Source organism: Aspergillus foveolatus, assembly GCF_047715535.1.
Source record: "Aspergillus foveolatus strain CBS 279.81 unplaced genomic scaffold BDW70scaffold_34, whole genome shotgun sequence".
Classification (NCBI taxonomy): Eukaryota; Fungi; Ascomycota; class Eurotiomycetes; order Eurotiales; family Aspergillaceae; genus Aspergillus; species Aspergillus foveolatus.
Window position 1 is genome coordinate 131,114 of NW_027396098.1, and position 23,764 is coordinate 154,877.

The following is a 23,764-nucleotide window of genomic DNA, read 5'->3' on the forward strand; positions in this document are numbered from 1 at the left end:
GCATAGAGCTCGTAAAATGGACCAAAACTCGTCAAGCTGCCAACTTCTGACGGGCGTAGACTCAAGGCTCAGATTTCAGGTCAGAAAAACAGGGAATATCGTCCGACTCCGAGACGGCGATTGATGCTTATGCTGTGTCTCTGTCTGACAGTTGGACCGGGGATGCAACCAGTGGAAGCTACATTAACTTGGGGCAGTGTGGCGGAGGCTCAGCCCCAAGCTCGTCCAGACGATCCAGGAATCTAGTACAAGGGTCGCCTTCCATAGGACCACACAGGACCGTAGTGCACCACGCGTCCCCCTGAACGATTGGCGCCGCCGTAAGTCAGTCGCTCGACCATGGGCCGTAGTTGCTCCGTTATTGCTTTCGCCGCCCACAACCAACGGCAGTGCTCCAGATTTCCTCCTGGAGTGCTTCAACCACCCTTTTTGATGTCCCCAAGACGTCGTTCGCTCCTTCTTTTTAACCTTCTTTCAATTAACCTAAAAATTAAACCGCTCCAATCCTTCCCTATTATTTACTCTCATTTTTCCCGCCTTTTTCCTCTTCAGGCCCTTCCTTCCCCAACTGCTACGTTGCTACAAGAAGATCCCTTCCCCAATCATCATCTATTTTTCTCGTCCATCTTTCCATTCAAGTAATTCTTCGGGTTGCGCCTAATTTAATCCCGTGTGGGAGTATCAGCTCTGCTATATTACCATTTCCTCACCCTCGAGCTAGTGAGCTTGGGTTTTCCACTCCTTTCAAGCTAATTTACTTGAGGAAACACGGTCAGGCGGAACTCAAATCGTTGGCGGCGGACTCCTTTCCCGACGACAATTGCATTTTCCCCTGGCTATCCTCGACAATTGCTCTTCGACTTCGTCCCCGTGGTTGAGTACGGGTTCTACTGCGACGCCCAGTGTTCTGGTACTTGTGAAAAACGGTCGTCGGTGAAACTGGTCGTCCTAATAACTCCCGTCGCTCTTCGCCGAGGCAGCCTTCCTCTCGATCAGCCATCTGACTCGAGAACTTCCCATTGTCACGAATTACACGAATTGAATCCGCATTATTGTTGTTCGCTAGCATCAACCGTCTATTTACATAATCTTGTCGAAAAGGAGGTGTTGACCTCCCATAGTATTCATCATGCGGCGCGGTCTTTTGGTCTTCCTAGTCGTCAACCTCCTCATCGTTACGTTCCTCATTCGCAGCGTATCTACACTTCTGTCATTGTTGCTGGAGGATGCTTCGGCCGATGCAATTCACCGCGCGGAGCTTCCGTCGCCAAACTCGAGTTTGATTGAACAGCGGCCCCAGAAGATTCCCAAGATCATCCACCAAACATACAAGAATGAGTCTATTCCTGAAGTGTGGCAGGAAGCCCAGCAAAGTTGCATCGACTTACACCCAGATTACGAGTACATTGTACGTTTTTCCCTTTGTTTTTTGTTTGTGAAAGAGCGATGCTGATAACCACAGCTTTGGACAAATGAAAAATCTCGCGACTTTATTGCAGCCGAATACCCCTGGTTTCTCGACACCTTTGACAACTACAAGTATCCCATCCAGCGTGCGGATTCGATCCGCTACTTCGTCTTAGCTCACTACGGTGGCACGTATATTGATCTTGACGATGTGAGAATTTCTTATCCATTGAAAACGACGAACAATTGCTAAAATTGACAAGGGTTGCAACCGCCGCTTAGATCCTCTCCTGTCATACCCTGCGTGGGTTCGTCGCACCGCTCCCACAGGTATCTCTAACGACGCCATGGGATCTGTTCCTCAACACCCGTTCTTTCTCCGCGTGATAGAAATGCTGCAATCGTACGACCGTAGCTGGCTTCTCCCGTACATCACAGTCATGTACTCGACCGGTCCGCTTTTCTTGTCCGTGATCTGGAAAGAATACATGGCAGAGAGTCCCGCCGAAGCGGCGCGTGTCCGTATACTCATGCAGGACGAGTACAACCGGTTCTCCTGGAGTTTCTTCACCCATCACGTGGGCAACAGCTGGCACGGAAAGGATGCCAGGTTGATCTTCTGGATGGGACAGCACTGGATGCTCCTGACCGTTGCCGGATTTGTACTTGCCGGCGCAGTTGGATTGTGTTTGTGGTGGGCTTACGGACGGTTACTTCTCCTCGGTGCCAAGTACCGCTATCGGTATAGCAAGCTCCCAATCCCAGGTCTTCGCTTACCGTCCCCGTCGCGTCGCTCGCGTGGCATGATGCCCATTTTACTCCGCCGGGTTAGTTTCAAAGACGAAGAATCAGGCCCTACCGAAACTTCTTACGAATACGTCAGCCGACGCGACTGAGCGCCTGCTATTTTTGTCTCAATTGCTTGTCTCTAATACACGGCCTTTCAGCGGGTTGTATTTTGCTTTTATTGTGAATGACTCGACCATCGTGAGGACGGACCACAAGATGTCCCAGGGATTGTTTTTCTTTTTCAGCGCATGTATGGAGTTTTGGGATCCTGTTTGGCCGAGCGCTTATTAGAGCTTTGGTTCATTGTACATGTTTTGGCAAGATGTGTTGTGATCTGTATACGGTGTGATTTGCCAGGCAGCGCAGTCCGCCCACTATCTGCCTTTCTCTCTTGGATGTCTTGATTTACTAGACTTTTCTTCGCGTGAGCGTCTTCGCTTCTTGTGCCCCCTTTATACCTTATGCTTTTTAACCGACAGAAAGGTTTATATAGACTTGCCCCGCTTGGTGGATGTGCTGTCAGCGTTTCAATTGCCTGGAGCTCGCTGAGCCGCCGACAGATAATAATAATGTCAAGATTTTAGATTCTGCAGCCCCCGATCCCAGTAGACCCTTGATTTGGACCCTGAATGGTCCGTGAATGAGAGGAGTAAAGTTTCAGGCACCGTTTCAGGCGAGCGGCCTTGTGCCGACGCATGTTTCAGAAGACGCCCACAGTGACCAGTCAGGGCTCTGCATCTCCACGTTTTTATAGAACAATGGAGCTGTCAGCTTACAGGATCAGCATTCTCGCCGTCTGGGTGGCTTGTTCGCCTGCGCCTTGTTGGCCTGCGGCTCCATACCAACCCAACTCTTTGGCATGTTGAAAGGAATCCTCCTGACCTATTTCGTTACAATCATCTTCAGCTGGAGCGGGAGTCCTTTGTTCTAAAGTCCTATAAAGCCCCCTCACCTAGCTTCTACTCCTGCAATCCAGCATCTATCAGTTTCTCTCCAGCTTCTTCATATTCTACTTGCAAGAAATATCCCTACCGACTACAAATACCGCCACCATGAAATTCAACACACTCATCCTCCCCTTCCTGGCAGCAACCCTAGCAGCTGCCTCCCCCTGCCAGCCAGCTCCACCGTCAAACTCCCCATCAACAACCGTAACACCGGCCCAAATCCTCGCGATAGCACCGAAGTCTCAATCTTGCGCCAACGCTACCGACTTTGTGTCCGAGTGTGCTACCGCATCCCAGGCTGCGCCTGCTCTTTCCGCAGCCTTCAAGAAGTATGGCCTTACAAACAAGGCGGAACAGGCTGCTGTACTGGGCATCATTGCCTTTGAGAGCGGCGAGTTTCGCTACAATAAAAATCATTTCCCATCGCCAGGGGTGGAGGGAAAAGGGAGTACGTATACCTCTAAGGCCTGATTTTTCGGGGAAATGCTAATGAGTATGTGTACAGCTCGCAACATGCAATCCGTCGACTTCAACAAGAAATACGCGGCCTCTATTCCAGAAATAGCTGACCGTTTCGAAGAAATCCAGGATCAGCCGGGTCCGGTTCTGGACCTCCTACTGGAAGACCCAGTGAGGGACTTTGGTTCGGGGGTTTGGTTTCTGACTACGCAGTGTGAGGAGAGCGTGAGGGAGGGGCTTCGCAACAATGGAGAGCAAGGCTGGGAAGGGTTTATTATTGACTGCGTGGGGACAGATGCGAACGACGAGCGGAAGGGATACTGGACTAGTGCTCTTAAGGCTTTGGGGGCTTAGATCCATAAATGGATATCCTGAATCCTGCAGATGCGGCTGAGGTGGGGCCGATGGCACGCCTGATTTGTTTCCCTCGTGGTGTTTACTTTTGTTGTATTAGACGTGTACAAAATATCGGTGTTCATGCTGCGTCTTGAGTGGCATGTCATGGCATGGCATGGAGTAGTATAGTATGTTGTATATATTTTTCAATTAGAGCACACCTTTGGTGCTGACCACATCACCCGCACCAACTTCGCCCTCAACCCTCCGCGCACAAGCCGCTCTAATAGCAACAGCCAGCGCCTTGAACGCGCTCTCCGCCCGGTGATGGTCATTGTCGCCGTAGGTGCAGCCAATGTGAAGGGTAACACCAGCCGCCTGCGCAAAGCTCTGCAGACCGTGCGTAATCATCTCCGTGCTGAGGTCGCCGATCTTTTCGCGTTTGAAGCCAATGTTGATGACTGCCCATGGCCGGCTAGAGAGATCAATGACTGCCCACGAGAGAGCCTCATCCAGAGGGGCATCGCCGCGGCCGAATCGCGCGAGGGATTGCCGGGCTCCTAGGGCGGTAGTGAATGCGGTACCAAGAGCGAGAAAAGTGTCTTCAGTTGTGTGGTGATCGTCGACTGCGCACAACCATTAGTCCACTCACTTCTTCAATCGCAAATCCGGGGATAAAAAAAGCGCACTGTATAAGTCTCCCTTAGCCCTGATGGCCAAGCTCCACCCCGAGTGCTTCGCAAGTGCGTGCAGCATGTGGTCTAGGAACCCAATTCCCGTGCTGATAGTGATTTGTTGCGTCGGCGTGAACTGGGTTGCGTGTGCGGCATCTTTATTGGGGACGATGCCCTTCTTGGCGGCTTCGGCTTCAAGAGGGTCGGAAGGTGCGGGAAAGTGAGAGGAGGGTTCATAAGGAGGGAGAACGCCGCCATCTAGAGAGAGAGAGACTTGGATCTTGGTCTCGTTGGTGTCTCGCGAGAGCGATGCTGTGCGGGCGGGAAGGGGCATTGTAGTGGGTAGTAGGGCGCGACCAAGTTGTTTAACTTTGTTGTTTCTTGTATTCAGAGTGATCAATCTTTTGGGCTGTTGTAGTTTGTATAATGAGCCCAATTCAGTACGTTCTTGAAGTTGCTGAATAATAAAAGTGATGCTGTTGATTGCTCTGGATTTTTCAACAGACTTGTCCCGCGTATTGGTATTACCGGAATTTGGAGCAATGTTGATCCCGGCTGCGTCATCACTATTGCCCGGGATTTGGAGCGGCGTCCAATTTATACGCCGCAATCTTTGGGGAAAAGAATGATAGCTTGGGACTTTGTGATCTTAGGCTATCACAATGCCTCCCCCTTCCTCGCAAAGAGCGGATGTTGAGCCGCCAGAAGAGATCACGTCTGAGGCCGTTCGTGGGTTCTTAGCGGGTGCTTTTCGGGTATGCCTCCAGGGAATTTTTTTGATAACCTCGCGCAGCCTTGCCTTCTGCTTCTTATCCGGATGTTCGAGGGAAGAGTCGTACTGACAGCCAAGAGTAGTTCGGTTCGGTTTCTATTCTCGCACATATGATCATGATTCTCCCTCATCCTTTCAAATTCTCGCCCACCACATCAGGTCCTCCGCAGCATATGCAGGAACATGGCCAGCCGTCCGGCCCATCACCCTTTTCCAAAGATTACATTCGGTCGAGGCTGTTCTACCGCCCACTGGAGGGTTTTTCAGAGTGGCTCTCCCCCACATCTAAGATCTACAGGGGGTTGACACCGCAATTCAAGGTGTTTCTTCAGATCGCAGCCATGACTCTGGGTGGATGTATTTGGGCTGAACACAGGGTCAATGCCTATATAAACAGCATTCGAAAATTGAAGCGCGCGGAGCGCTTGCAGGCGCAACGAGAGGCCCGGTTTCAGGAATAAACTTGGCTTGTTGTCTGAGCAAAAGCCATACTGAAACTACGGTCATATTTCTTCAGGTGCAGCAGAGTTTTGCTAGGCTTGTTTCATGTTTGCTGGGTCGAGAACATGAGACTCCTTGGCAGCATAGTGGATCTCTCGCGTCTGGGACTGTACAATATCCTTTTCAATACTTCGTATAGGAGTACGCTTATATTTACTGCGCATAGCTGTAGCTAGCTGCTTCCAAACAGTCCCAGCTTCTCGGTAACCGCGGGAGCGGAGGGTCTAGCTCCAGATCAAAGAATGAGAGATTGACCCGACCTCGGCCTATTAAGGCCGTCATCTCCGAATCAAATCGTGGCGTCGATGCCCAGATCAGGGGTTAGGAATCTCAAAACTGCAGTTGATTACATGCCGCCAGCTTTAGGAGTTCTGGGCTCTGAACTGGTAAGCCGCAGTGAGCTCAGGGTCCGGACAGTAGTTCGTCGATCTTTAATTAACGGGATCCAGAAGCTGGACGGCAGGCTAGAGCCGACGTTAATCCGATTCATTGACCGTCCACCTATCAATATTAAGGTGGTTGGGTGTCAGAAAGAAAGCAAGCACTGTTGTCATGTTGTCAGAGAACAGAAAATGTATAACCACAGCCATACCTGGGTACAAGCCATCGGGTTCCCTTAGAACGCGCGTCGCCCGGACGAGTATTGGCTGAGCTTGTCTCAGTCGCAGACTTGCAGTCGCGCTCCTGAAAATGAGGCGATTCAGGTAGCTTGAAAGTGGATCTCTGCGCAGCCTATGCAGCAACTAGCTGAAGACTAAAGGACTGGAGGTCGACATTCTGGAACGACGGCGTCGAATCACTCCAGCTTGTGCATGTATGCTGAGAATGTAGACGTGGAGTTAAGAACTTGAGATATTGAAGTCAATGAAATGTCGGGCCAGGAGCAAGAGAATCCTGACGTAGGTATTGCTTCATTTGTAGCAATGCCGAATATCAATGCCAATCACCGCTTTCAAGAGGACGATCTACAATGGCATTACAGAGTGTTATTGAAATCAACTCCAGGTCGGCCGGAGTTGCGCGTGGGTCGACATCAGACGCGGTGGATGCTCGTATCCGCATTCGGGAATACTCATTACTGCATTTGCATTGATCGTGACCACATCGCCTGTTCCGGCCTGGAGTTTGACCTTTTTGCCTCCAGAAGTTCTTGCTGACGAGATATTGCCTTGCCAGCTTTGCTTGCAGGTCATAATTTCGGCGTGCTAGCCCTCTGGTTGACGATTGACGATTGACAATTGACATCATCAACGATCGGGGGATCTTGGGTCAGGTCGTCAGGACCCAGGAACTGATTCTTTCATTTTATCGAAACCACGGAACAAGCAGGAGGAACACAAATCACACTCGCTTTTTAGTGTACGTACTCGAGAACTACGGAACAGATCTCTGGGCTGCCCCCAACTTCTAACCCTCTTGCTGTTTTCATCTCTGTTACCACTCTTCAGCTGCTCCTTGTTGCCCCATCCGGTGTTTACCCAGGCACAACTACACTATTAGACCGTTGCAACCTCACGCTGGAGACTCTCCTTTTTCTTATTTTATAAGGTCTACCTTGCTGTTTCTCCCTCTGCTGGGGCAGCTTCGAGTACTGTCTCTAATTGGGCGGTTGTTCCAGATTCTTGAACTGCTGGAGCTGGGGACTCCTGGTAGCCTTCTCGCCTCTTCTTCGTCCAATTGAACTCTTCCAGAGCTTTCTCTTTTTCTACTATATTATTAACGCCTGTTTTCCACCATTATAGCGGCCTTTAAGTCTGACGGCTTGTCTGATCGGTCATCCATGGCTCCGTGAAGGCTGCTGTATGTTCCACCTCCCCCTCTTCCAAGGTTCTCTTTCTCGCTCCCCGATTTGCTTTGTCTCTTCCTTTCTCCACCTTTCCTATTTCTATCCCCTTAGTCTGTCTTGCATAATGTCCATTCATTGCGTGCTGCTTATTATACATTGACAACTGACCTCCTTGCTGCTCTTTCCGCCCATTAGTGAGTGCGACACCACACAGCCTCGATGTGACGACTGCTCCTCACGCAATTCGACTCCCGCACCTAGCCCTTCGACTACCCTTTGTCTCTCCTCTTCTTCAAGCCCGTGCTCTTCCCCCGTAATGGCGCAGAGTTTGGGAAAGAGAGAGCGAAGAAAGAGCTTGGGTTCGTTTGGCCCGCTGTCGACGACCTCGAATCCCGGTCCGATTCCGCTAGACCGTTCCACTATTCACGAGACGAATGTGCTGAGGAAAAAGCAGCGGCGCAATTCTGGGTTCTTTGGGGGCCGGAACCCCAGCCCAGTGAGAGCGTCTACTGGATACCGCGATCCGGGGACAGTAGCCCCAGTCCGGGTGGCCACTTCGCCGGCCCTCGATGGCCCGCGGGCGCGCCGAAAGTCGCTTCAAAAGAGACGGAACTCAGTGTTCGGCTCTCTTCGGTCGCTCCATTCGCTCGACGATGATGATCCGAACCGGCGTTCTCTTGACAGCGAGGATGGGCATGGGGTTGGGTCGATTATCCTTCATCATGGCGAAATCCAGATAACAGGCGGGGTATGGAGGAAGAAGAGTCAGTATCTTGTTTTAACAGATACGCATATCGTCCGGTTCAAGAACCTGAACAAAGCGCTGGAAACGTTCCCATCAATCCCCCCGTCAATGGCTCGATCAGGCAGCAACCGACAGTCAATCGCCTCGATCAGCTCCCTACAGGATCCGCAGCTTTCTGCCGTGGGCGATGCGTCAGTTGGCATTCCCCTGAACAGTATTGTTGCCGTCTACATGCTCGACGACGGGAAACCTTCATCTTCGATTGAGGTAGCATATATGGACGAGCGGACACAGAAAACCACCTTCATTCAGATGCAAACTCCGGATATTCAGGAGCTGAACCTTTGGATGGTAGGAATTCGATCCGCGGCTGAAATGAGTCGCAGTAACACCCCTATGCCATATGACCCAAGGGCGTTGGACTGCGTGATCAGGATATTAGAACACGAGCGCGACTACGATCCAGAGATCTTTCGAATGTTTCGGGTCATTCAAATGGCTTCTAGCAAGTCCCCGGCGCGGGCGTCGTCGGACGAGCTCACTAAGCTGTCTCCAACTGGATGCTATCTTGCCCTTGGGATGCACAAGCTACATCTAGTTTCACTGCAAAAGCTATCCAGCCGTGGTTCTACTGCGTCATTAACTGACCTCGATAGCGCAACGTCGTTTGGCCTCATGAACCTGACGAGTTTATCCATGGAGTGGGGCGATGATAGCTTGCATTTGACTTTTCGAGTTCCTCTTCAGAAGTCTTGCTCGATTTTCGTAGCGTCAGTTCACTCGTTGGAGATTGCGTACTGGATCAGGCAACAGACCGAGTTTCTACGTCCGTTGTGGCTTAAGCAACCGTACGACTTCATTGTGCCACGCGATCTGAATAACGAAAACAACTTTCCCCCAGTGTGTCTGGACGAAGATTATGGCTGTTTCGACCGTACATTGGTTGCCCACTGCGCCAGCTACGGTATCGACACCTCCAACATTCGATATACTATTGATACTCAGTGTGATGATGCTCCCTGCTTCAGACTGCTACGCCCAGCTTCGCCACAACGGAGCAAGTATACAGCCTTGGAATTGATCGCCCTCATGCGAACATTGAGGTATAACGAGTCATTTCGGTCAATATCTTTCAGCGGAGTCAGCTTGGATGCGATCCAAGGCGTGCGAGACCTCAACGGAATCGATAAAGACGCGTTATTAACACGTGCAAATGCCCAAATCCACATCCCTGGACAGGAGAACCTCTCAGTACTTTCGCAAGAAATCCGAGCACTGAGTTTGAAAAGCAAATGGCTTCGCCGGCTAGACTTTTCATATACTCTTAGCCGAACACCCAAGTCCGACAATGACAGCCACGACCCAGGTTGTGGGATTCCGGAAGCTATCTTCCCTATTTGTCGGCGAGAGCTCACAAATGTTGACTGGATAGTCTTGAACGGTATCAAACTCGGAGACTCTGATCTTGACTATCTTGTTGATGCCGCGTCCCAGCGGAGTAGTCATTTTCGAGCTCTCGAAGTGGGGAACTGTGGTCTGTCTGTTCATGATATTGACCTGCTTCTTTCGACAACGGTTGCCCAAGTATCGACACTTGAAGCCATCAATATCTCTGGTATACAGGGACGGATAAAGCCAGATATGCTACAACAATATCTGGGTTATTTTGGTCAGGTAAAGAGGCTTGATTTGTCACGCATCGCGAGAACCTCGGGTCCCGAGCCTCTCATTCCGGCTCAAGTCTTGTTCAGCTGGCGGCTCGAAGAGCTCTCCTTGAACCAAACACCAGCAAACAGGGAGACAGTTGATGCTATTGCCACATACCTCGCAAGCGATCGGTCCGAATGTCTACGGGTTATCCGACTCGATCAATGCGGCCTCTCCGGGCAGGATGTGGCTATCTTCCTGCACTCAATGGCGGCTTTACAGCACAGCCGCGACCTCCACCTCCATGTGAATGACAACCGGCTGGACCTTGGCTGCTCGTACCTTTGTGATGCAATCGCTCAAGATAAAACGCCAACTCATTTATCGATGAGGATGATCGATTTCAAGAAGGAGCAACAGTTTCAAGACCTGGTTGAAGCGTTGCGCAAGAATCGCACTCTAAAATACCTTGATATCTCGAAAGCATCTCTTCCTTACGACGCTGGTCCGGAGACGTCCAAGTCACTCCAATTAATGTTTGAAGAGAATGATACTTTGGAGGACCTGGATATCAGCGGGGATAATGCGCATTTGGATGTAGCGCGGTTCGGAATTGGCCTCAATCTAGCTCTAACTGGTCTGAAAAAAAACACCTCCCTGAAAGTCTTGAGAATCGAACACCAGAAACTCGGGCTACAAGGCGCTAATACTCTGGCTTCTGTCTTGGAAAGCAATACCAGTCTACTTGAGGTCTATTGTGAAAACAATGATATCAATCTGCAATCGTTCACAGTACTTGTGAATGGTCTTCAGAATAATCGATCTTTGTTAAGCTTGTCTTGTATGGATTGCGATAGAGCCCGGTCACTTGACAAGGTTCGCCGGGAAATCGCCAATGTCAAACGGGACTTGACGCACTCTCAACCTTCGACCAGTTCTCTACGCCGGTCATTACATGCTGCGATCAACGTCAAGCATATGTCTGTCAACAGTAAACTAGCCAAGCACTCACGTTCTTATGGTCACATCCGTGCTACTGCAAACTCGCTTTCGGCTGTTGAGAGCTTCAAACCACCCATGGATGACCAGGTCGAGGCTATCATGCAGTCGTTGAGTGCAAAATGGGACGCAGAAGTCTCTCGTCTGCGTCGATATCTATTTAGGAATTTCAATCTGGCTAATGGTCTCAGCAAGGACGACACCGACTTCGTCGGCGACGACGCCGAGAGCGATGGACGACCTGCAACCGCTGCAAGTCTTGGGACTATGCTAGAACAGCTCAAGCTCGATGTGGCGCTATCTACAAACGACGTACAGGAACACAGATCTCAAACGCCGCCACAGTCTGCCCCACAAATTAGCGTAGCAGACTCAAGTCCGCACCTGGAAATATTCCAGAGCCTTGATGTAGAAAATGGCCTGGACGATGAACTCCAGAAATCACCGTACCTATCATCAAATTCAGAGGTCGCTTTACAGCCTTTTCCAGACTATGGAGCACCGAATTCTCGTTCTGCACTTCCGGTTCCTACGATGCCATCCGCTGTGAGCAAAACCAGCAGTGTCCGCAGTACTCGGAGTTCAAGCACTGTCTCCACCAGCACTGGAACAGGCACAAGCGCAAGGAGCACTTATGGGGCTGCCTCCTCAACGCTGAGAGGCTTGCTGTCTTCGAGAGAGCGAAAGAAAATGGAGGCCATGAAAGGAACAGTATGCGTTGGAGACAGACCACCGACTTTAGATTGGTCACCACCGCGCTTTGACCTCGGAGAGCTCCGTTAAATCATTCATTATCCGAAGTCCTGATACACCTCGCTCTGAATGGGGGTCTTGAAATTGACCAACGAGCCAATTGATTGACCCTTAAATATCATTGCTGCTACTCACCACTCGGAACTACTCCTCGTTATACCATTTAAAGCTTTGTTTACGCCACCACTCGCTTGGGTTCCTTTGTCCGCTATTGAACATTAGCAGATGCTTAGAAATTCTGCTCCTTACGCTCGATACCCTCACTGATCTCGTTCATTTTACGCACAGCATTGTGCTGCGCTCCCTTGCCTTGACGCTTCCGACCTCATCCTTCTGTCATCAACCTACCCTTGAGGCTAACGATGAATCATCCCCAAAGACAAAGACAAAGATACTTGTCTGTATGTCATACATGTTGCGTTCGTTCTTGAATGCGCGATCTGGCTTGCCTTCCGTGACCATACACACAATCATCTTGAAGCTGTCCAACAGTTCATAACGTTGGCCCTTCATACATCTTAGCACGATTAATCGATAATGATATAGATAACAGCGTTGGGAAGAACCACACGCACTCATCGAAGTCAAAGGTTCTGTTTTCATACTAATGGCATTTTATTGTTTGACAGGGCGGGTTAATTCGTGTATTTGACTGACTGGTTGGGATCTTGTTTACCATATTAGTTGTTACCTACTACTTACTAGCATTTTGGTATCTGCGGGCTGGGTGTACATATATTAGGCAGCAGACTTGTATATATAGTGTCGATTGTCAACATGAATCTGAGCATGGGCTGATTTATTTAATTTAGTATCATTGGCTAATACAACTGTACGAAGTAGAGAAGAGGACTAGCTCAAGTCACAGGGACAATTGCGCCGGAGAACGAAACTTAAAAATATTAAAATGTTAACCATGCATGTCAACCCATAGCACATCTCTAACATCGATTATATTACAGGGTACAACGTATGTACGCTCTAGAATTTGTCTATAGTACAGCATGGTAAAAAGAGAAGACCTCATGCGCAGAGGAACTAAAGCTTTAGACCATCCAAAACAACCACGCCCTTCTCCTTATCAATCTCGTCTTGCTGCTTGCGGTATTCCCGGCCCTTTCTGGCAAACTCCCTTAATGTCTTGATGTACTGTGACTCCGGCTCGTCCGAAACATCCTCTGTGCCCATGAGAGTCCTCTTACGACGGGTAACGCACGCTTCGTAAAGGCTCTGGACCTTTGGGCCTTCTATAGTGCTCATTTCGTATTCGACCGTCCATCTGTCCCCGGGTTTCAAATCATCAACGCGGTTGACTTGCTTGCCGTTATGATAGTTAAGAACAGTGAGGAAAATGGCCGAGACCTCACGCTTTTTGGTCTCCGAAAAGTTCTCTGCGTTGACTGAGGCTTCTTCAGATTGCAACTCTGGCGGTGTATCGGTGGTGGCGTCTGCGGTGTCCTGCACGTTCGACGGAGCCGTAGATGGATCTTGGTCTTCTTGGATAGGTAGATTCAGGATCCGTTGTTGGTAGGCATCAATTTCGGCTTTATTCCTGGTTTGAATGGCGTGAATTTCTTCGTCGGTAACGGGCTCGAAGAATATGTACATGAAGGGGTGAACTGTTTCTCTGGCCTCGAAGTGAAACCGGAGAGACCTTCCCGGGTATTTCTTTGTGGCCTTGTCCAGTATCTTGTTCCAGAGCTGTAGACTCAGGCGGAATTCCGCGTCACCGAGCGCTGTATTCGATGTACCGTGCAGAGTTTCATCCATTTCTGCCAAACTGACGTACTGGAACCCGAAGATCCGTTCAATATTGTGAAATGCCACAAAGATGCCGTCCATGCGGCCAATACGCACTTGAAGTGAATACTTGAGGAAGGCTGAGCGGATCATATCATAATATTCGCGCTCGTAAGACTCGAACCTCCCGAAGCGCGATTTTATCTCATAGCCTAGACCTTCCTCAAAATTGCGTGCATCCATCCGAATGGATACGACAGCACGTGTCTTTAAATCAAACATCCCTGTGCCCGGGAGACGCGGATCATACGCATCGAGCTGCGATCTCATCATGAAGTCTCCCAAAGTAGAGTAGTGGTAAGATTCCGGCGTTTGAGCCTCCTCTTCGGCGGTGATTTTGTTCTTATGAGACCTCCGATAGCGTTCATATTCCTCTTTAGGCAAGGTGAGAAGCTTCTCCATCGACTTGCCCAAATTCATTAAAATGTTGGCAGTGTCGAACCCCTTATCGGCATCTATCGCATAGATACCATCCTGATACCGCAAAAACATGGCCGCAGGTGCACGCATTATACGCGTGAATGTTTTCATCTTGTCTTCGAAGCCTTGGGAGAGCGAATCCGTATTGATAGGGCGCCATGCTGATAACAAATAGTGAAAATGCGACAGAACGCTTGTCATACTTGAGGACGAGCCCATGTATTTCCTCTTGTTCTCTTTCGCTATGTTTCTTAAAGTGTCATCTCTCGAGGATGTGATGTATTCCTTCAAAGCGGCGAAGTCGAACTCGGTTACAGGCATGATGGTTCCCAGGTACGGATCGAAATTATAGACACGGGACCGGGGATCGCGCAGTTGATAAACTCCAGGGCTATAGAGACAAACAAAAGTTGGTTAGTCGTCTGATTCCAGCAACAAGTGCAAGTATTCACTAACTTGAAAAGAACTCTCTGTAGGCCGAATGAAAGCTCCGGCACCGGTTGGGTTTTCACATCCACCACTTTTAAGTTCGTTAGCTTCGAGTCCTTCTGAACCAAGAAACGGGTATCATGTATACGTACCTTCGATAGCAGATGTTGAGGAGTCCAGTTTGCCACGCTCTTGTGTACTGATCGCTTTGCTGAGTATTGTCGGGGGCTTTGGAAACTCTTGCGGGGCTCCAATTTTCTTAGCCTTTTTTGCAAGTTTCTTCTGTATATCTAATTGTTGGACCACGCCTTTCAACTTGGTTTTGATACCCAGTGGTTCGGCGTGCTTATGCTGAGGACGAGTTTCCCGACGTTTTTTAGTCTCCTTGGGGGGCAGCCGGGGTTTTGTTGTCCGCTTTGAGGTCTCTTGACTGTCCGTTCTCTTGGCATTTTGTGCATTGGTGTTTTTCTGAGGCCGTCTCTTTTTCTGCGTTTCCAAAGTCTGAACATACCGAACCGTTAGCATATAAACGCTCTTATAGTGCGGACGCTGGGACGGAGCGCGAATTGATCACAGACCTGGGTTAGCGTCTGAAAAGCCTGGTCCAGTGACTGAGCCGACGTGATCGCTGACGAACTATCGGTCACTCCACGCAGGAGAGCAGTAGCGTAAAAGGTGCGCGCCTGCGCGCGACCTTCGAGGCCTCTTGCTATACACGAAAAACAGACATGTTCACGAATAGGGTCTGACGCAGACCTTAGCGAGGATCGAAACATCCGATCCGAGTTCAGAAATAAGATGTCAAAGGGTCAATTGAAAGGAATAGCTCCGCGCTACAATGTAATGGAATTGGGATGCTGGAGCGCAACTTGGCCATCATTAAATTTCTGGCCGCGCGAGCACCTCACCGCCTTTGCTCTTCTTATCAAAGTATCGTACATAACAATACATAGCATGTAATCTAAGCTCCGAGTCCGGGGAGACGCCGGAGAAAAAGGCCCCGCCGTGCCGCAAATCAAAAAAAGTTGCTTGACAAAGTTGAGGTTGATTTTCTGAATCTACACGACTGATACCCTTGCCGTCTGACAGTCCGTCTCCTGTTAGACTTCTCTCGAGGTAAGATACATGGTTTTCATATCATTGACCGAAACTGGCATCGTCCGAACAATATTTAATGCTGTTATTAATGGAGGGGCACTTTCACACATACCCCTCCATCGAGCGGCACAATTTGCGCCGCTTTTATTGAGTCACGGAAACCCTCTCTAATATTCTTGCATTGGAGTAACAGATTTATCTCGAGAAAATTGCATTCAACAATGGCTCAGGAACGTCTGCGCGTCCTCATCGTCGGCAACGGCGGACGCGAACATGCTCTAGCCTGGAAATTGAGCCAGTCTCCTCGAGTGGACATAGTTTATGTCGCCCCAGGAAATGGTGGTACTGCAGCGGGAACTCACAGCAAGATTGAGAATGCCAATGTCAAGGGGGATGATTATCCGGGACTGGTAGCCTTTGCCCAGAAGAACGGAGTCAACCTCGTGGTTCCTGGTCCGGAGGCTCCTCTGGTAGATGGTATTCAAGGATATTTCCAAGCTGGTTGGTGCGCCTGTTCCTTTTCACTCCAAGAAAAACATCAATAACGGAATATAAAGTGGGCATCCGGTGCTTTGGTCCCTCAAAAGCCGCTGCGCGCATGGAGGGTTCCAAAGCCTTCTCAAAGGACTTCATGAAACGCCATAACATCCCTACCGCCGCCTACGAGAATTTCACAAAATACGAAAAGGCTCGCGAATATCTCGACAGCGTATCGCACAATGTTGTCATCAAAGCCGATGGATTGGCTGGTGGCAAGGGGGTCATCATCCCAACATCAAAGGAAGAGGCTCACCAGGCCCTTCGCGAAATGATGCTCGACCGCCAATTTGGCGATGCAGGAAATGAGGTCGTCATTGAAGAATACCTTGAGGGTGATGAACTTAGTGTCTTGACTTTCAGCGATGGATACAGCATTAAGTCCCTCCCCGCTGCTCAGGATCACAAGCGTATCTTCGACGGAGATCAGGGCCCGAATACGGGAGGGATGGGGTGCTACGCTCCTACTCCTATCTCTTCGAAGCAGGTCCTCGAAGAGATTGATCGCACAATTGTGCAACCCTCTATTGACGGCATGAGAAGAGAAGGTACGTGCTCAAAGGTCAGACTTTCATATCACTAATAATGCTAATGGTTATAATAGGATTCCCGTTCGTTGGTATTCTTTTCACCGGTCTTATGATGACCAAGAACGGCCCTAAGGTTCTCGAGTACAACGTTCGCGGCGGAGACCCAGAAACCCAGACTCTCCTTCCTCTGCTGAGTGATGACACCGATTTGGCTGAGATAATGGTGGCCTGCACAGAACATTGGCTCGACGGTGTTTCGATCAAAATCAAGCCCAACTTCTCGACCACCGTCATCGCCGTCGCTGGTGGATACCCCGGTTCGTACGCCAAGGGCAAAAAGATCACATTGGACCAAACCCCAGAGGGTACCCTTATTTTCCACGCCGGGACAAAGCTTGTTGGAGACGAGCTGCAGACTGCCGGTGGCCGAGTGATCGCAGCCACCGCTACCGCATCTAGCCTTGAAGAAGCACTACGCAAGAGCTATGCCGGTATTGAGACAATTCACTTCGAAGACATCTTCTACCGCAAGGATATTGCCCACCGTGCCTTCCGTCAGCGCGAGGCCCAGCAGTCCCTGACCTATGCCGCGGCTGGAGTTTCCATCGATGCCGGAAACGACCTCGTCAACAAGATTAAGAGCAGTGTCGCGAAGACCAAGCGCCCCGGAACTGACGCCGTCATTGGCGGCTTTGGTGGTCTCTTCTCTCTCGCGGCAGCCAACTCCGCTTATCACCCGGAGTCTCCAACCCTCATCGGAGCTATCGACGGCGTCGGAACCAAACTCAAGATCGCTCACGCCGCAGGCATCCACAACACTGTCGGTGTCGACCTTGTGGCCATGAACGTTAACGACCTCGTTGTCCAGGGCGCTGAGCCACTCTTCTTCCTCGACTGCTACTCCTGCGGCAAGCTCGATGTTGAGACGGCCGCGGCCTTTGTTACCGGTGTTGCGGACGGCTGCATACAAGCTGGGTGCGCCCTCATTGGGGGTGAAACCGCAGAAATGCCTGGCTTGTTTATCGACGACACCTACGACGCCGTCGGTGCCGCCGTTGGTGCAATCAACACCTCCGGCCCCAACGCACGCACCATCCTACCTGACACATCATCCATGAAGGCGGGTGATGTTCTCCTCGCCTTGGCTTCTTCAGGACCCCACTCAAACGGCTACTCTCTTGTCCGCAAGATCGTCGAGCGCACCGGGCTGAGCTACAAGGACCCCGCTCCTTTCGCCATGCCCTCTTCCCTCTCCGAGACAAACGAGCCCCTCACCCTCGGACGCGCCCTCTTAACGCCCACCCGCATCTATGTTAAACCCCTCCTCAAAGCTCTCTCCGCCACTCAGTCATCCATTAAGGGTCTTGCCCACATCACCGGCGGCGGCCTCGTCGACAACGTCCCCCGCATGCTACCCCCAACTCTTACAGCACACATCGATGCTAGGACCTGGGTGCTTCCTCCTGTCTTCTCATGGCTCAAAAAGCATGGCAACGTCTCCGCCCACGAGATGACCCGTGCCTTCAACTGCGGTGTTGGCATGGTTATTGTCGTCGAGAAAGGCTCTGAGGGTGCGGTTAAGGATATTCTCGAGAAAGCAGGCGAGACTGTGTACCAGGTTGGTGAGCTCAAGGTCAAGGTTGAGGGCGAAGAAGAATGCATTGTTTCAGGCCTTGAGACATGGGACGCTTAGACGCTCCGAAGTCGGGCAGGGTTTTGGCGTTTTGAAGGACCTACTATCATACATGTATGGTGGATCAGAAAAGAGAAAAGAACGGCTCATGTTGATATTCATGTTTTATGTGTTTTATGACATTACGTGCGATACAATTAAATCACAATTTTTGATTTCTTAAAGTCATGCGCATATTTACTGCAGACGCTTTCACATTGGGACTACGGATGAAAACCGCTCAATACGGTTTTTGAAATTACGTGACAATACAGTTTATCGAACTGGTTACGCAAGGGTTTAAGAACTCCGATCTCAAGGTCAGATTACTGAGGTCATAAGATCATGGCATTGCTAGGCATGCCCTACCTAGAATAGCGCCTTGCCCAGAGGTGGCATAATGTGTTTCCCAGCACTAAAGCGCGTGTGCCTGACGTGGACGCTCTGTACCTGCATGAATATACTCCTTACAGAATACCAGCTTCGCATAATCATTGTTGTACAAGATTCATCTTGTATGACTAGCATATGCTGTACTAAAATTTATTTTGGTAGACTACTTGGTCATACTATACTGATATCAAGTTCGCTTTAGCACCGCGCTGGGAGACAATGTTGCAAGGTCAAAGGGTTGGAAGGGAGAAACGGGTTAAATGAGAACAAAAGAGCAAAACAAGAACAAGGGTGGTCAAGGCGCACTCATCAGCTCCACAGAATCAACAATCCCTGCAGTCGTTCTCGAAGATGAGATTGCGCAAGCAGAGAAAGAAACAGTCCAAATATGAAACAAACAGATTCAAAGAAGGATTGAACTATATGAGAAGGAAGCTTCCACCGCACTGGCAATAGAACCACGTACAGTATCCGTCGACTTTTCTCGCCTTCGGTTTCCACAAGCTGCCATTCAAGTCTGTCCCTGCGCCAAGCGACAAGCGTCCTCAAACAAGCCATCTCTATTCCACACAGCTAAAATCAAAGTTCCTTTTTCAGGCATTCTTCCTCCTAGTGCGAGAGACAGCCCGCGAGCCACCCCTTGATCTCGTTTGATCTTTTAATACAACAGAAAATACGCGACAACGACCATATACAACGCAAGAGCTGCGAGTATCTTAGACTCAGACCAGAAATATTAAAACAAATTTGCGACTCATACCTTAGAAGCACTTGCGGTGAACGATCGAAGGACCGCTCTCATCGTACTCCTGCTTGGAGATCCACATCTGTTGGAAGGTGGACAGAGAAGCCAAGATGGAACCACCGATCCAGACGGAGTATTTGCGCTCAGGAGGAGCAATGATCTTGACCTTCATGGATGAGGGCGCAAGGGCGGTGATTTCCTTCTGCATACGGTCGGAGATACCGGGGTACATAGTGGTACCGCCAGACTATCAATTCGTTAGTGCCGCCCAGTGCAGTAGAGCGAGGCTAAGAGTGATACATACCATGACGATGTTGCCGTACAGATCCTTACGGACGTCGACATCACACTTCATGATAGAGTTGAAAGTGGTGACGTGGATACCACCGCTTTCCAGACCAAGAACACTGGGCTGGAAGAGAGCCTCAGGAGCACGGAAGCGCTCGTTGCCGATGGTGATAACCTGACCATCAGGCAATTCGTAGGACTTCTCGAGGCTGGAGCTCTGAGAAGCGGTCTGGATCTCCTGCTCAAAGTCAAGGGCGACGTAGCAAAGCTTCTCCTTGATGTCACGGACAATTTCACGCTCAGCGGTAGTGGAGAAGGTGTATCCGCGCTCGGCCAAGATCTTCATCAGGTAGTCCGTCAGGTCACGACCAGCCATGTCGACACGGGAGATGGCGTGGGGAAGAGCGAAACCCTCGTAGATGGGGACGACGTGGGTAACACCATCACCAGAATCAAGGACGATACCGGTGGTACGACCGGAAGCATACAAGGAGAGAACGGCCTGAATAGAGACGTAGAAGGCGGGAGCGTTGAAGGTCTCGAAGACGATCTGAGTCATCTTCTCACGGTTGGACTTGGGATTGATGGGGGCTTCGGTCAAGAGAACGGGGTGCTCCTCAGGAGCGACACGAAGCTCGTTGTAGAATGTGTGGTGCCAAATCTTCTCCATGTCATCCCAGTTCGTGACAACACCGTGCTCAATGGGGTATCTGAGCGTGAGGATACCACGCTTGGACTGTGCCTCATCACCGACGTAGGAGTCCTTCTGACCCATACCGATCATGATACTGTTTCGAACGTCAGCGGCCACATCTGTTGAAGATACACTTAAGGGATATTTACCCATGGTGACGGGGACGACCGACAATGGAGGCTGTGCAGCATAGTTAGCAGCCGGTCTCACACTTGACATGTAATCGCCTGATACAGTAATATGTTCACGCCCTCTATTGAGACCATCGTTGTGCCAAGAGCACGGTGAACACATTTTATCGAGCGGATTCGATGACAGGGGTGACAGGACCACCGGGAAAGGAAAGGGTTGTATATAAGGGAGGAAAGGGTGACTTACGGAAGACGGCACGGGGGGCATCGTCACCGGCGAAACCGGCCTTGCACATACCCGAACTAGGGAACCCCGAGTCAGCATATCAACTAATCCATGTATTCTCGACGCAGAACAGCCATGCTAATCGTTCTGAATAGCTGCTTGCCATAGGTGAACGCCAATGCCCAACCAAGATACCAAGGACGGGTGGGTCGTTGCGACCAGCCGCGAGACCAGGCGAGTGTTCAGGGACAAGCACGGAAGTGAACTGGCATCGCAGTGCCAACAAACACAGTTCAGACATACCCATTGTCAATAACGAGAGCAGCAACTTCCTCTGTAGGCAGCCAAAGAAGAACAAATTAGCGCAAAGTTGACAGCTGAAGGATGTGGAGGGAGGGGAAGGAAGCAAGCGAGGGAAGCAAGGCGTTGCGTGGCAGAAACCTTACCTTCCATTGTGTTTAGGGGTGGATTAGAATCGAACTACGAAGAACAAAGAGAAAAGAAAATGAGAAGGTTGACAAGTAAGGAAGGGAGGAGGAGAGATGATGACAGAGCGAGAATGGGAAGTTGGATGTTGAGAAGTGGAGGAGAGAAGGGGAGAGAGTCGAGGGTTTGTTGGTGGTCGATGGTGGTGGAGGTTGTAGCGGTAGGCGGAGTAGTCAGCAGCAGCTCGACAGCCGCTCGAACTGAACAGAAGGACTGGAAAGGGGCTGGAGGTTCAGGCGCCAAAGGGGTTAGTCTCGTCTAGTCGAATGGTCACCGCCACCGCGTTCCTCAGGGTAAACGATTAAAGTACAGACTACACAAAGACTGCTACGAGATAGATGTCTCTTGCTCAATTGATTCTTTTATACTGGCGACCAAGTGTTGCCTCTCAGGCAGAATGATTGCGGGCTGAGGTGGCCTCACGAGATGATGAATCCTCGTGGGGCAGAGACCGACGACCAAGGCCGCAATGATGGTTCAGCCCGGCGTGTCCAGTTTTCAAAGAACAGGGTCTGTCCTCTCATTCGTTCTATTATTATCGCTCTCTGCTTGTAAGCACGATGACGACTCACTTTTTCCTGAAGTCCAACAATGCCTAAAGGGGATCATACTCCAGGCTTCCAGATTTTTATATTCTGTCCTTTAAGAGGAAAAAAAAAGGAAAAGGCCTGTGTCTAAATTAGTTCTCTATAACTACGCTGCGATACTCTGTGGTTGACCTCCTTTTGTACTCAGCCCTTCTAAGCCGTTGTCGAAATCAGGCCTTCTAGGGACCTGGAAATAGGGACGCTTTTTAGTATTTTACCGCCTTTTCGAGGTTGAGGCGAGCCTTCAACGTACGAGGCCATTGTGGCAAGATGGTCAAGCTATAGGGCATCTTAGTGTTAAACCCGGAATGTCTGGTAGGTATCGCAGTAAGATACCAGTTCTGTAGCTCGAATTCCAAGTCCAGCTGATATTAGGTTGCATGTGCTGGGTGTATGACAGCATCGCGGGGCTCGAGCATGGCGGGGTAGTAAAGTCACGGACTGGAAACCACTAAGGACGGAGAGAAGCACAGATATCCAAGGGTTTTAGGTTCACTGCAGCTTATAGTGTACTTCTCTCGGTTTGTCTGGCTTTCAGCGTGGATTATCAGCAGCACTGTGCATAGACTGTTCCTTGCGTGCCCGCCTGGGACTCTGCTTAGCGTAGAACAAGGTGGAAAGTTATCGCTGAAGTGTGAAGCGTCTGGAGCCGACGAGAACCATTTTTTGGTTTCATATTCGCTTCGCCCGCCATCTTTTCGCCTGGCTTGCAGACATTATTTCCACCAATTCATACAATTATTCGCCAGTCTGAACATATTTGGAGAGATATACCTTTCAGGATATACCTTTCAATTCTCACTGCGTATAGCATCTGCTCAATTCCGCGCACAACGCATACACACGAAAACTACACATCATGGACCCGAACATGAACAACCTCCTCAAGTGGGGAATTCAAAACTCAACAGCAACTCAACAGACTTCCAACTCAAATAATAATGCCTCGCAAGCTCCCCGCAGCAACATCACCCCGGAGATGCTCAGCGCGCTCTTCGGCGGTCCGTCCGAAGCCGACCTAATGAAAGCCGCCATGGAAGCCCTGCGCTCGGACGAAGTCGATCTAGAGAACAAGCTGATCGCCTTTGACAACTTCGAACAGCTTATCGAATCCATCGATAATGCGAATAATCTGGAGCCGTTGGGTCTCTGGACGCCGCTCGTTGAGCTTCTGAAGCACGAGGAGCCTGATATGAGGCGCATGGCGGCGTGGTGTATCGGGACAGCGGTGCAGAATAATGAGAAGGCTCAGGACAAGCTTATCGTCATGAACGCCATCCCCACCCTAGTTTCCATGTCTACGCAAGACCCTGTCCCGGCAGTTCGCAAGAAGGCCGTTTACGCCCTTTCCTCCGCCGTCCGCAACTATCAGCCAGGCACGAATGAATTAGTCAAACACCTTCCTGACGGATATGCCAGTGGAAAAGTGGATGCCGGGGACATGGATACCATTGATACGATCATGGATAAACTTAGGGCGCACCCTGTATCGTCGTCGACACCTTCTGCTGCATGAGACGAAAACATAATTCTAATGCCTTATGATTTTTTTGTCTGACGGACGTCACATATATAAAGATGACAGGCAAAGGCTTTTCGCGACGTCACTTCCCGGCATCACTTAGTTACCTACAAATTGATCGAAATTGTCGGGCTTGTGTACGGACGGACTGCCAGTATTAATTGCGCCGTCGTTTGGGTTGTCGCCATAAAGAAGCATACTTACGCATGCAATTTAGTCGACATCCAGCGGAGATACAAGCCTGTGTCGCGGCCGGTAGCGGTTTCCCTGCCTACCTCATGACGATATAAACTGCGCTACGGAGTATATCAACAGATCAGCTTGGGGTTGACATAAACTTGGTGCTATCAACATCATGATTGAAACCGGATATATGGGAAACAGAGTAAAT

General features: G+C 50.1%; 12 protein-coding genes across 12 annotated transcripts; 8 read left to right on the forward strand and 4 right to left on the reverse strand.

Annotated features, from left to right (window-relative positions):
* Positions 1-387: 387 nt before the first annotated feature.
* BDW70DRAFT_138859 (glycosyltransferase family 32 protein) lies at positions 388-2,788 on the forward strand. The gene is made up of 3 exons (XM_073737299.1): positions 388-1,408; positions 1,463-1,618; positions 1,671-2,788. The coding sequence occupies exons 1-3, from the start codon at positions 1,130-1,132 to the stop codon at positions 2,301-2,303; spliced, it is 1,068 nt and encodes a 355-aa protein (XP_073594713.1). The 5' UTR covers positions 388-1,129; the 3' UTR covers positions 2,304-2,788.
* Positions 2,789-3,000: 212 nt separating this feature from the next.
* On the forward strand, positions 3,001-4,111 carry BDW70DRAFT_74548 (uncharacterized protein). Its single transcript, XM_073744739.1, has 2 exons — positions 3,001-3,591; positions 3,649-4,111. Exons 1-2 carry the CDS (start codon positions 3,249-3,251, stop codon positions 3,954-3,956), a joined length of 651 nt encoding a protein of 216 aa, XP_073594714.1. The 5' UTR covers positions 3,001-3,248; the 3' UTR covers positions 3,957-4,111.
* Positions 4,053-5,044, reverse strand: his3 (imidazoleglycerol-phosphate dehydratase HIS3). Its single transcript, XM_073744738.1, has 2 exons — positions 4,628-5,044; positions 4,053-4,564 (listed from the first exon to the last, which is right to left on the reverse strand). The coding sequence occupies exons 1-2, from the start codon at positions 4,944-4,946 to the stop codon at positions 4,149-4,151; spliced, it is 735 nt and encodes a 244-aa protein (XP_073594715.1). The 5' UTR covers positions 4,947-5,044; the 3' UTR covers positions 4,053-4,148.
* Positions 5,045-5,232: 188 nt separating this feature from the next.
* BDW70DRAFT_74551 (uncharacterized protein) lies at positions 5,233-6,018 on the forward strand. The gene is made up of 2 exons (XM_073744740.1): positions 5,233-5,367; positions 5,468-6,018. Exons 1-2 carry the CDS (start codon positions 5,275-5,277, stop codon positions 5,843-5,845), a joined length of 471 nt encoding a protein of 156 aa, XP_073594716.1. The 5' UTR covers positions 5,233-5,274; the 3' UTR covers positions 5,846-6,018.
* A 1,642-nt stretch (positions 6,019-7,660) lies between these two features.
* On the forward strand, positions 7,661-12,590 carry BDW70DRAFT_138863 (uncharacterized protein). Its single transcript, XM_073737300.1, has 2 exons — positions 7,661-12,332; positions 12,391-12,590. Exon 1 carries the CDS (start codon positions 7,988-7,990, stop codon positions 11,843-11,845), a length of 3,858 nt encoding a protein of 1,285 aa, XP_073594717.1. The 5' UTR covers positions 7,661-7,987; the 3' UTR covers positions 11,846-12,332; positions 12,391-12,590.
* A 106-nt stretch (positions 12,591-12,696) lies between these two features.
* Positions 12,697-15,283, reverse strand: BDW70DRAFT_138865 (Pet127 family protein). Its single transcript, XM_073737301.1, has 4 exons — positions 15,043-15,283; positions 14,617-14,965; positions 14,492-14,555; positions 12,697-14,426 (listed from the first exon to the last, which is right to left on the reverse strand). The coding sequence occupies exons 1-4, from the start codon at positions 15,238-15,240 to the stop codon at positions 12,854-12,856; spliced, it is 2,184 nt and encodes a 727-aa protein (XP_073594718.1). The 5' UTR covers positions 15,241-15,283; the 3' UTR covers positions 12,697-12,853.
* Positions 15,284-15,517: 234 nt separating this feature from the next.
* ade1 (bifunctional aminoimidazole ribotide synthase/glycinamide ribotide synthase) lies at positions 15,518-18,460 on the forward strand. Its single transcript, XM_073744741.1, has 4 exons — positions 15,518-15,580; positions 15,756-16,063; positions 16,120-16,647; positions 16,704-18,460. The coding sequence occupies exons 2-4, from the start codon at positions 15,784-15,786 to the stop codon at positions 18,320-18,322; spliced, it is 2,427 nt and encodes an 808-aa protein (XP_073594719.1). The 5' UTR covers positions 15,518-15,580; positions 15,756-15,783; the 3' UTR covers positions 18,323-18,460.
* A 489-nt stretch (positions 18,461-18,949) lies between these two features.
* BDW70DRAFT_74626 (uncharacterized protein) lies at positions 18,950-19,498 on the reverse strand. Its single transcript, XM_073744743.1, has 2 exons — positions 19,455-19,498; positions 18,950-19,399 (listed from the first exon to the last, which is right to left on the reverse strand). Exon 2 carries the CDS (start codon positions 19,250-19,252, stop codon positions 19,004-19,006), a length of 249 nt encoding a protein of 82 aa, XP_073594720.1. The 5' UTR covers positions 19,253-19,399; positions 19,455-19,498; the 3' UTR covers positions 18,950-19,003.
* Positions 19,149-21,576, reverse strand: act1 (actin). The gene is made up of 7 exons (XM_073744742.1): positions 21,225-21,576; positions 21,082-21,112; positions 20,800-20,855; positions 20,571-20,601; positions 19,744-20,515; positions 19,455-19,686; positions 19,149-19,399 (listed from the first exon to the last, which is right to left on the reverse strand). The coding sequence occupies exons 1-6, from the start codon at positions 21,229-21,231 to the stop codon at positions 19,456-19,458; spliced, it is 1,128 nt and encodes a 375-aa protein (XP_073594721.1). The 5' UTR covers positions 21,232-21,576; the 3' UTR covers positions 19,149-19,399; position 19,455.
* BDW70DRAFT_138870 (uncharacterized protein) lies at positions 20,834-21,576 on the forward strand. Its single transcript, XM_073737302.1, has 2 exons — positions 20,834-21,112; positions 21,225-21,576. The coding sequence occupies exon 2, from the start codon at positions 21,284-21,286 to the stop codon at positions 21,524-21,526; it is 243 nt and encodes an 80-aa protein (XP_073594722.1). The 5' UTR covers positions 20,834-21,112; positions 21,225-21,283; the 3' UTR covers positions 21,527-21,576.
* A 14-nt stretch (positions 21,577-21,590) lies between these two features.
* Positions 21,591-21,977, forward strand: BDW70DRAFT_138871 (uncharacterized protein). The gene has a single exon (XM_073737303.1). It carries the CDS (start codon positions 21,734-21,736, stop codon positions 21,908-21,910), a length of 177 nt encoding a protein of 58 aa, XP_073594723.1. The 5' UTR covers positions 21,591-21,733; the 3' UTR covers positions 21,911-21,977.
* A 413-nt stretch (positions 21,978-22,390) lies between these two features.
* Positions 22,391-23,705, forward strand: fes1 (Hsp70 nucleotide exchange factor FES1). The gene has a single exon (XM_073744744.1). It carries the CDS (start codon positions 22,711-22,713, stop codon positions 23,365-23,367), a length of 657 nt encoding a protein of 218 aa, XP_073594724.1. The 5' UTR covers positions 22,391-22,710; the 3' UTR covers positions 23,368-23,705.
* Positions 23,706-23,764: the final 59 nt, after the last annotated feature.

Excerpts from the sequence above, each read along its gene's own strand:
- BDW70DRAFT_138871 (XM_073737303.1), top strand. The coding sequence starts at position 21,734 with ATGATGGTTCAGCCCGGCGTGTCCAGTTTTCAAAGAACAGGGTCTGTC.
- ade1 (XM_073744741.1), top strand. The coding sequence starts at position 15,784 with ATGGCTCAGGAACGTCTGCGCGTCCTCATCGTCGGCAACGGCGGACGC. Across the intron at positions 16,064-16,119 it reads TCAAGGATATTTCCAAGCTG|TGGGCATCCGGTGCTTTGGT; the intron begins GTTGGTGCGCCT and ends CGGAATATAAAG. Across the intron at positions 16,648-16,703 it reads TGACGGCATGAGAAGAGAAG|GATTCCCGTTCGTTGGTATT; the intron begins GTACGTGCTCAA and ends TGGTTATAATAG.
- BDW70DRAFT_138863 (XM_073737300.1), top strand. The coding sequence starts at position 7,988 with ATGGCGCAGAGTTTGGGAAAGAGAGAGCGAAGAAAGAGCTTGGGTTCG.
- BDW70DRAFT_74626 (XM_073744743.1), bottom strand. The coding sequence starts at position 19,252 with ATGGCTTGTTTGAGGACGCTTGTCGCTTGGCGCAGGGACAGACTTGAA.
- BDW70DRAFT_138865 (XM_073737301.1), bottom strand. The coding sequence starts at position 15,240 with ATGTTTCGATCCTCGCTAAGGTCTGCGTCAGACCCTATTCGTGAACAT. Across the intron at positions 14,966-15,042 it reads CTTTTCAGACGCTAACCCAG|ACTTTGGAAACGCAGAAAAA; the intron begins GTCTGTGATCAA and ends CGGTATGTTCAG. Across the intron at positions 14,556-14,616 it reads CTCAACATCTGCTATCGAAG|TGGTGGATGTGAAAACCCAA; the intron begins GTACGTATACAT and ends CGAACTTAAAAG.
- BDW70DRAFT_138859 (XM_073737299.1), top strand. The coding sequence starts at position 1,130 with ATGCGGCGCGGTCTTTTGGTCTTCCTAGTCGTCAACCTCCTCATCGTT. Across the intron at positions 1,409-1,462 it reads ACCCAGATTACGAGTACATT|CTTTGGACAAATGAAAAATC; the intron begins GTACGTTTTTCC and ends TGATAACCACAG. Across the intron at positions 1,619-1,670 it reads CGTATATTGATCTTGACGAT|GGTTGCAACCGCCGCTTAGA; the intron begins GTGAGAATTTCT and ends AAAATTGACAAG.
- BDW70DRAFT_74551 (XM_073744740.1), top strand. The coding sequence starts at position 5,275 with ATGCCTCCCCCTTCCTCGCAAAGAGCGGATGTTGAGCCGCCAGAAGAG. Across the intron at positions 5,368-5,467 it reads TCTTAGCGGGTGCTTTTCGG|TTCGGTTCGGTTTCTATTCT; the intron begins GTATGCCTCCAG and ends AGCCAAGAGTAG.
- act1 (XM_073744742.1), bottom strand. Across the intron at positions 20,856-21,081 it reads GCTCTCGTTATTGACAATGG|TTCGGGTATGTGCAAGGCCG; the intron begins GTATGTCTGAAC and ends GGGGTTCCCTAG. Across the intron at positions 19,687-19,743 it reads TGTACGGCAACATCGTCATG|TCTGGCGGTACCACTATGTA; the intron begins GTATGTATCACT and ends ACGAATTGATAG.
- BDW70DRAFT_74548 (XM_073744739.1), top strand. The coding sequence starts at position 3,249 with ATGAAATTCAACACACTCATCCTCCCCTTCCTGGCAGCAACCCTAGCA. Across the intron at positions 3,592-3,648 it reads AGGGGTGGAGGGAAAAGGGA|CTCGCAACATGCAATCCGTC; the intron begins GTACGTATACCT and ends GTATGTGTACAG.
- fes1 (XM_073744744.1), top strand. The coding sequence starts at position 22,711 with ATGGACCCGAACATGAACAACCTCCTCAAGTGGGGAATTCAAAACTCA.
- his3 (XM_073744738.1), bottom strand. The coding sequence starts at position 4,946 with ATGCCCCTTCCCGCCCGCACAGCATCGCTCTCGCGAGACACCAACGAG. Across the intron at positions 4,565-4,627 it reads GGCTAAGGGAGACTTATACA|TCGACGATCACCACACAACT; the intron begins GTGCGCTTTTTT and ends GGTTGTGCGCAG.
- BDW70DRAFT_138870 (XM_073737302.1), top strand. The coding sequence starts at position 21,284 with ATGAGAAGGTTGACAAGTAAGGAAGGGAGGAGGAGAGATGATGACAGA.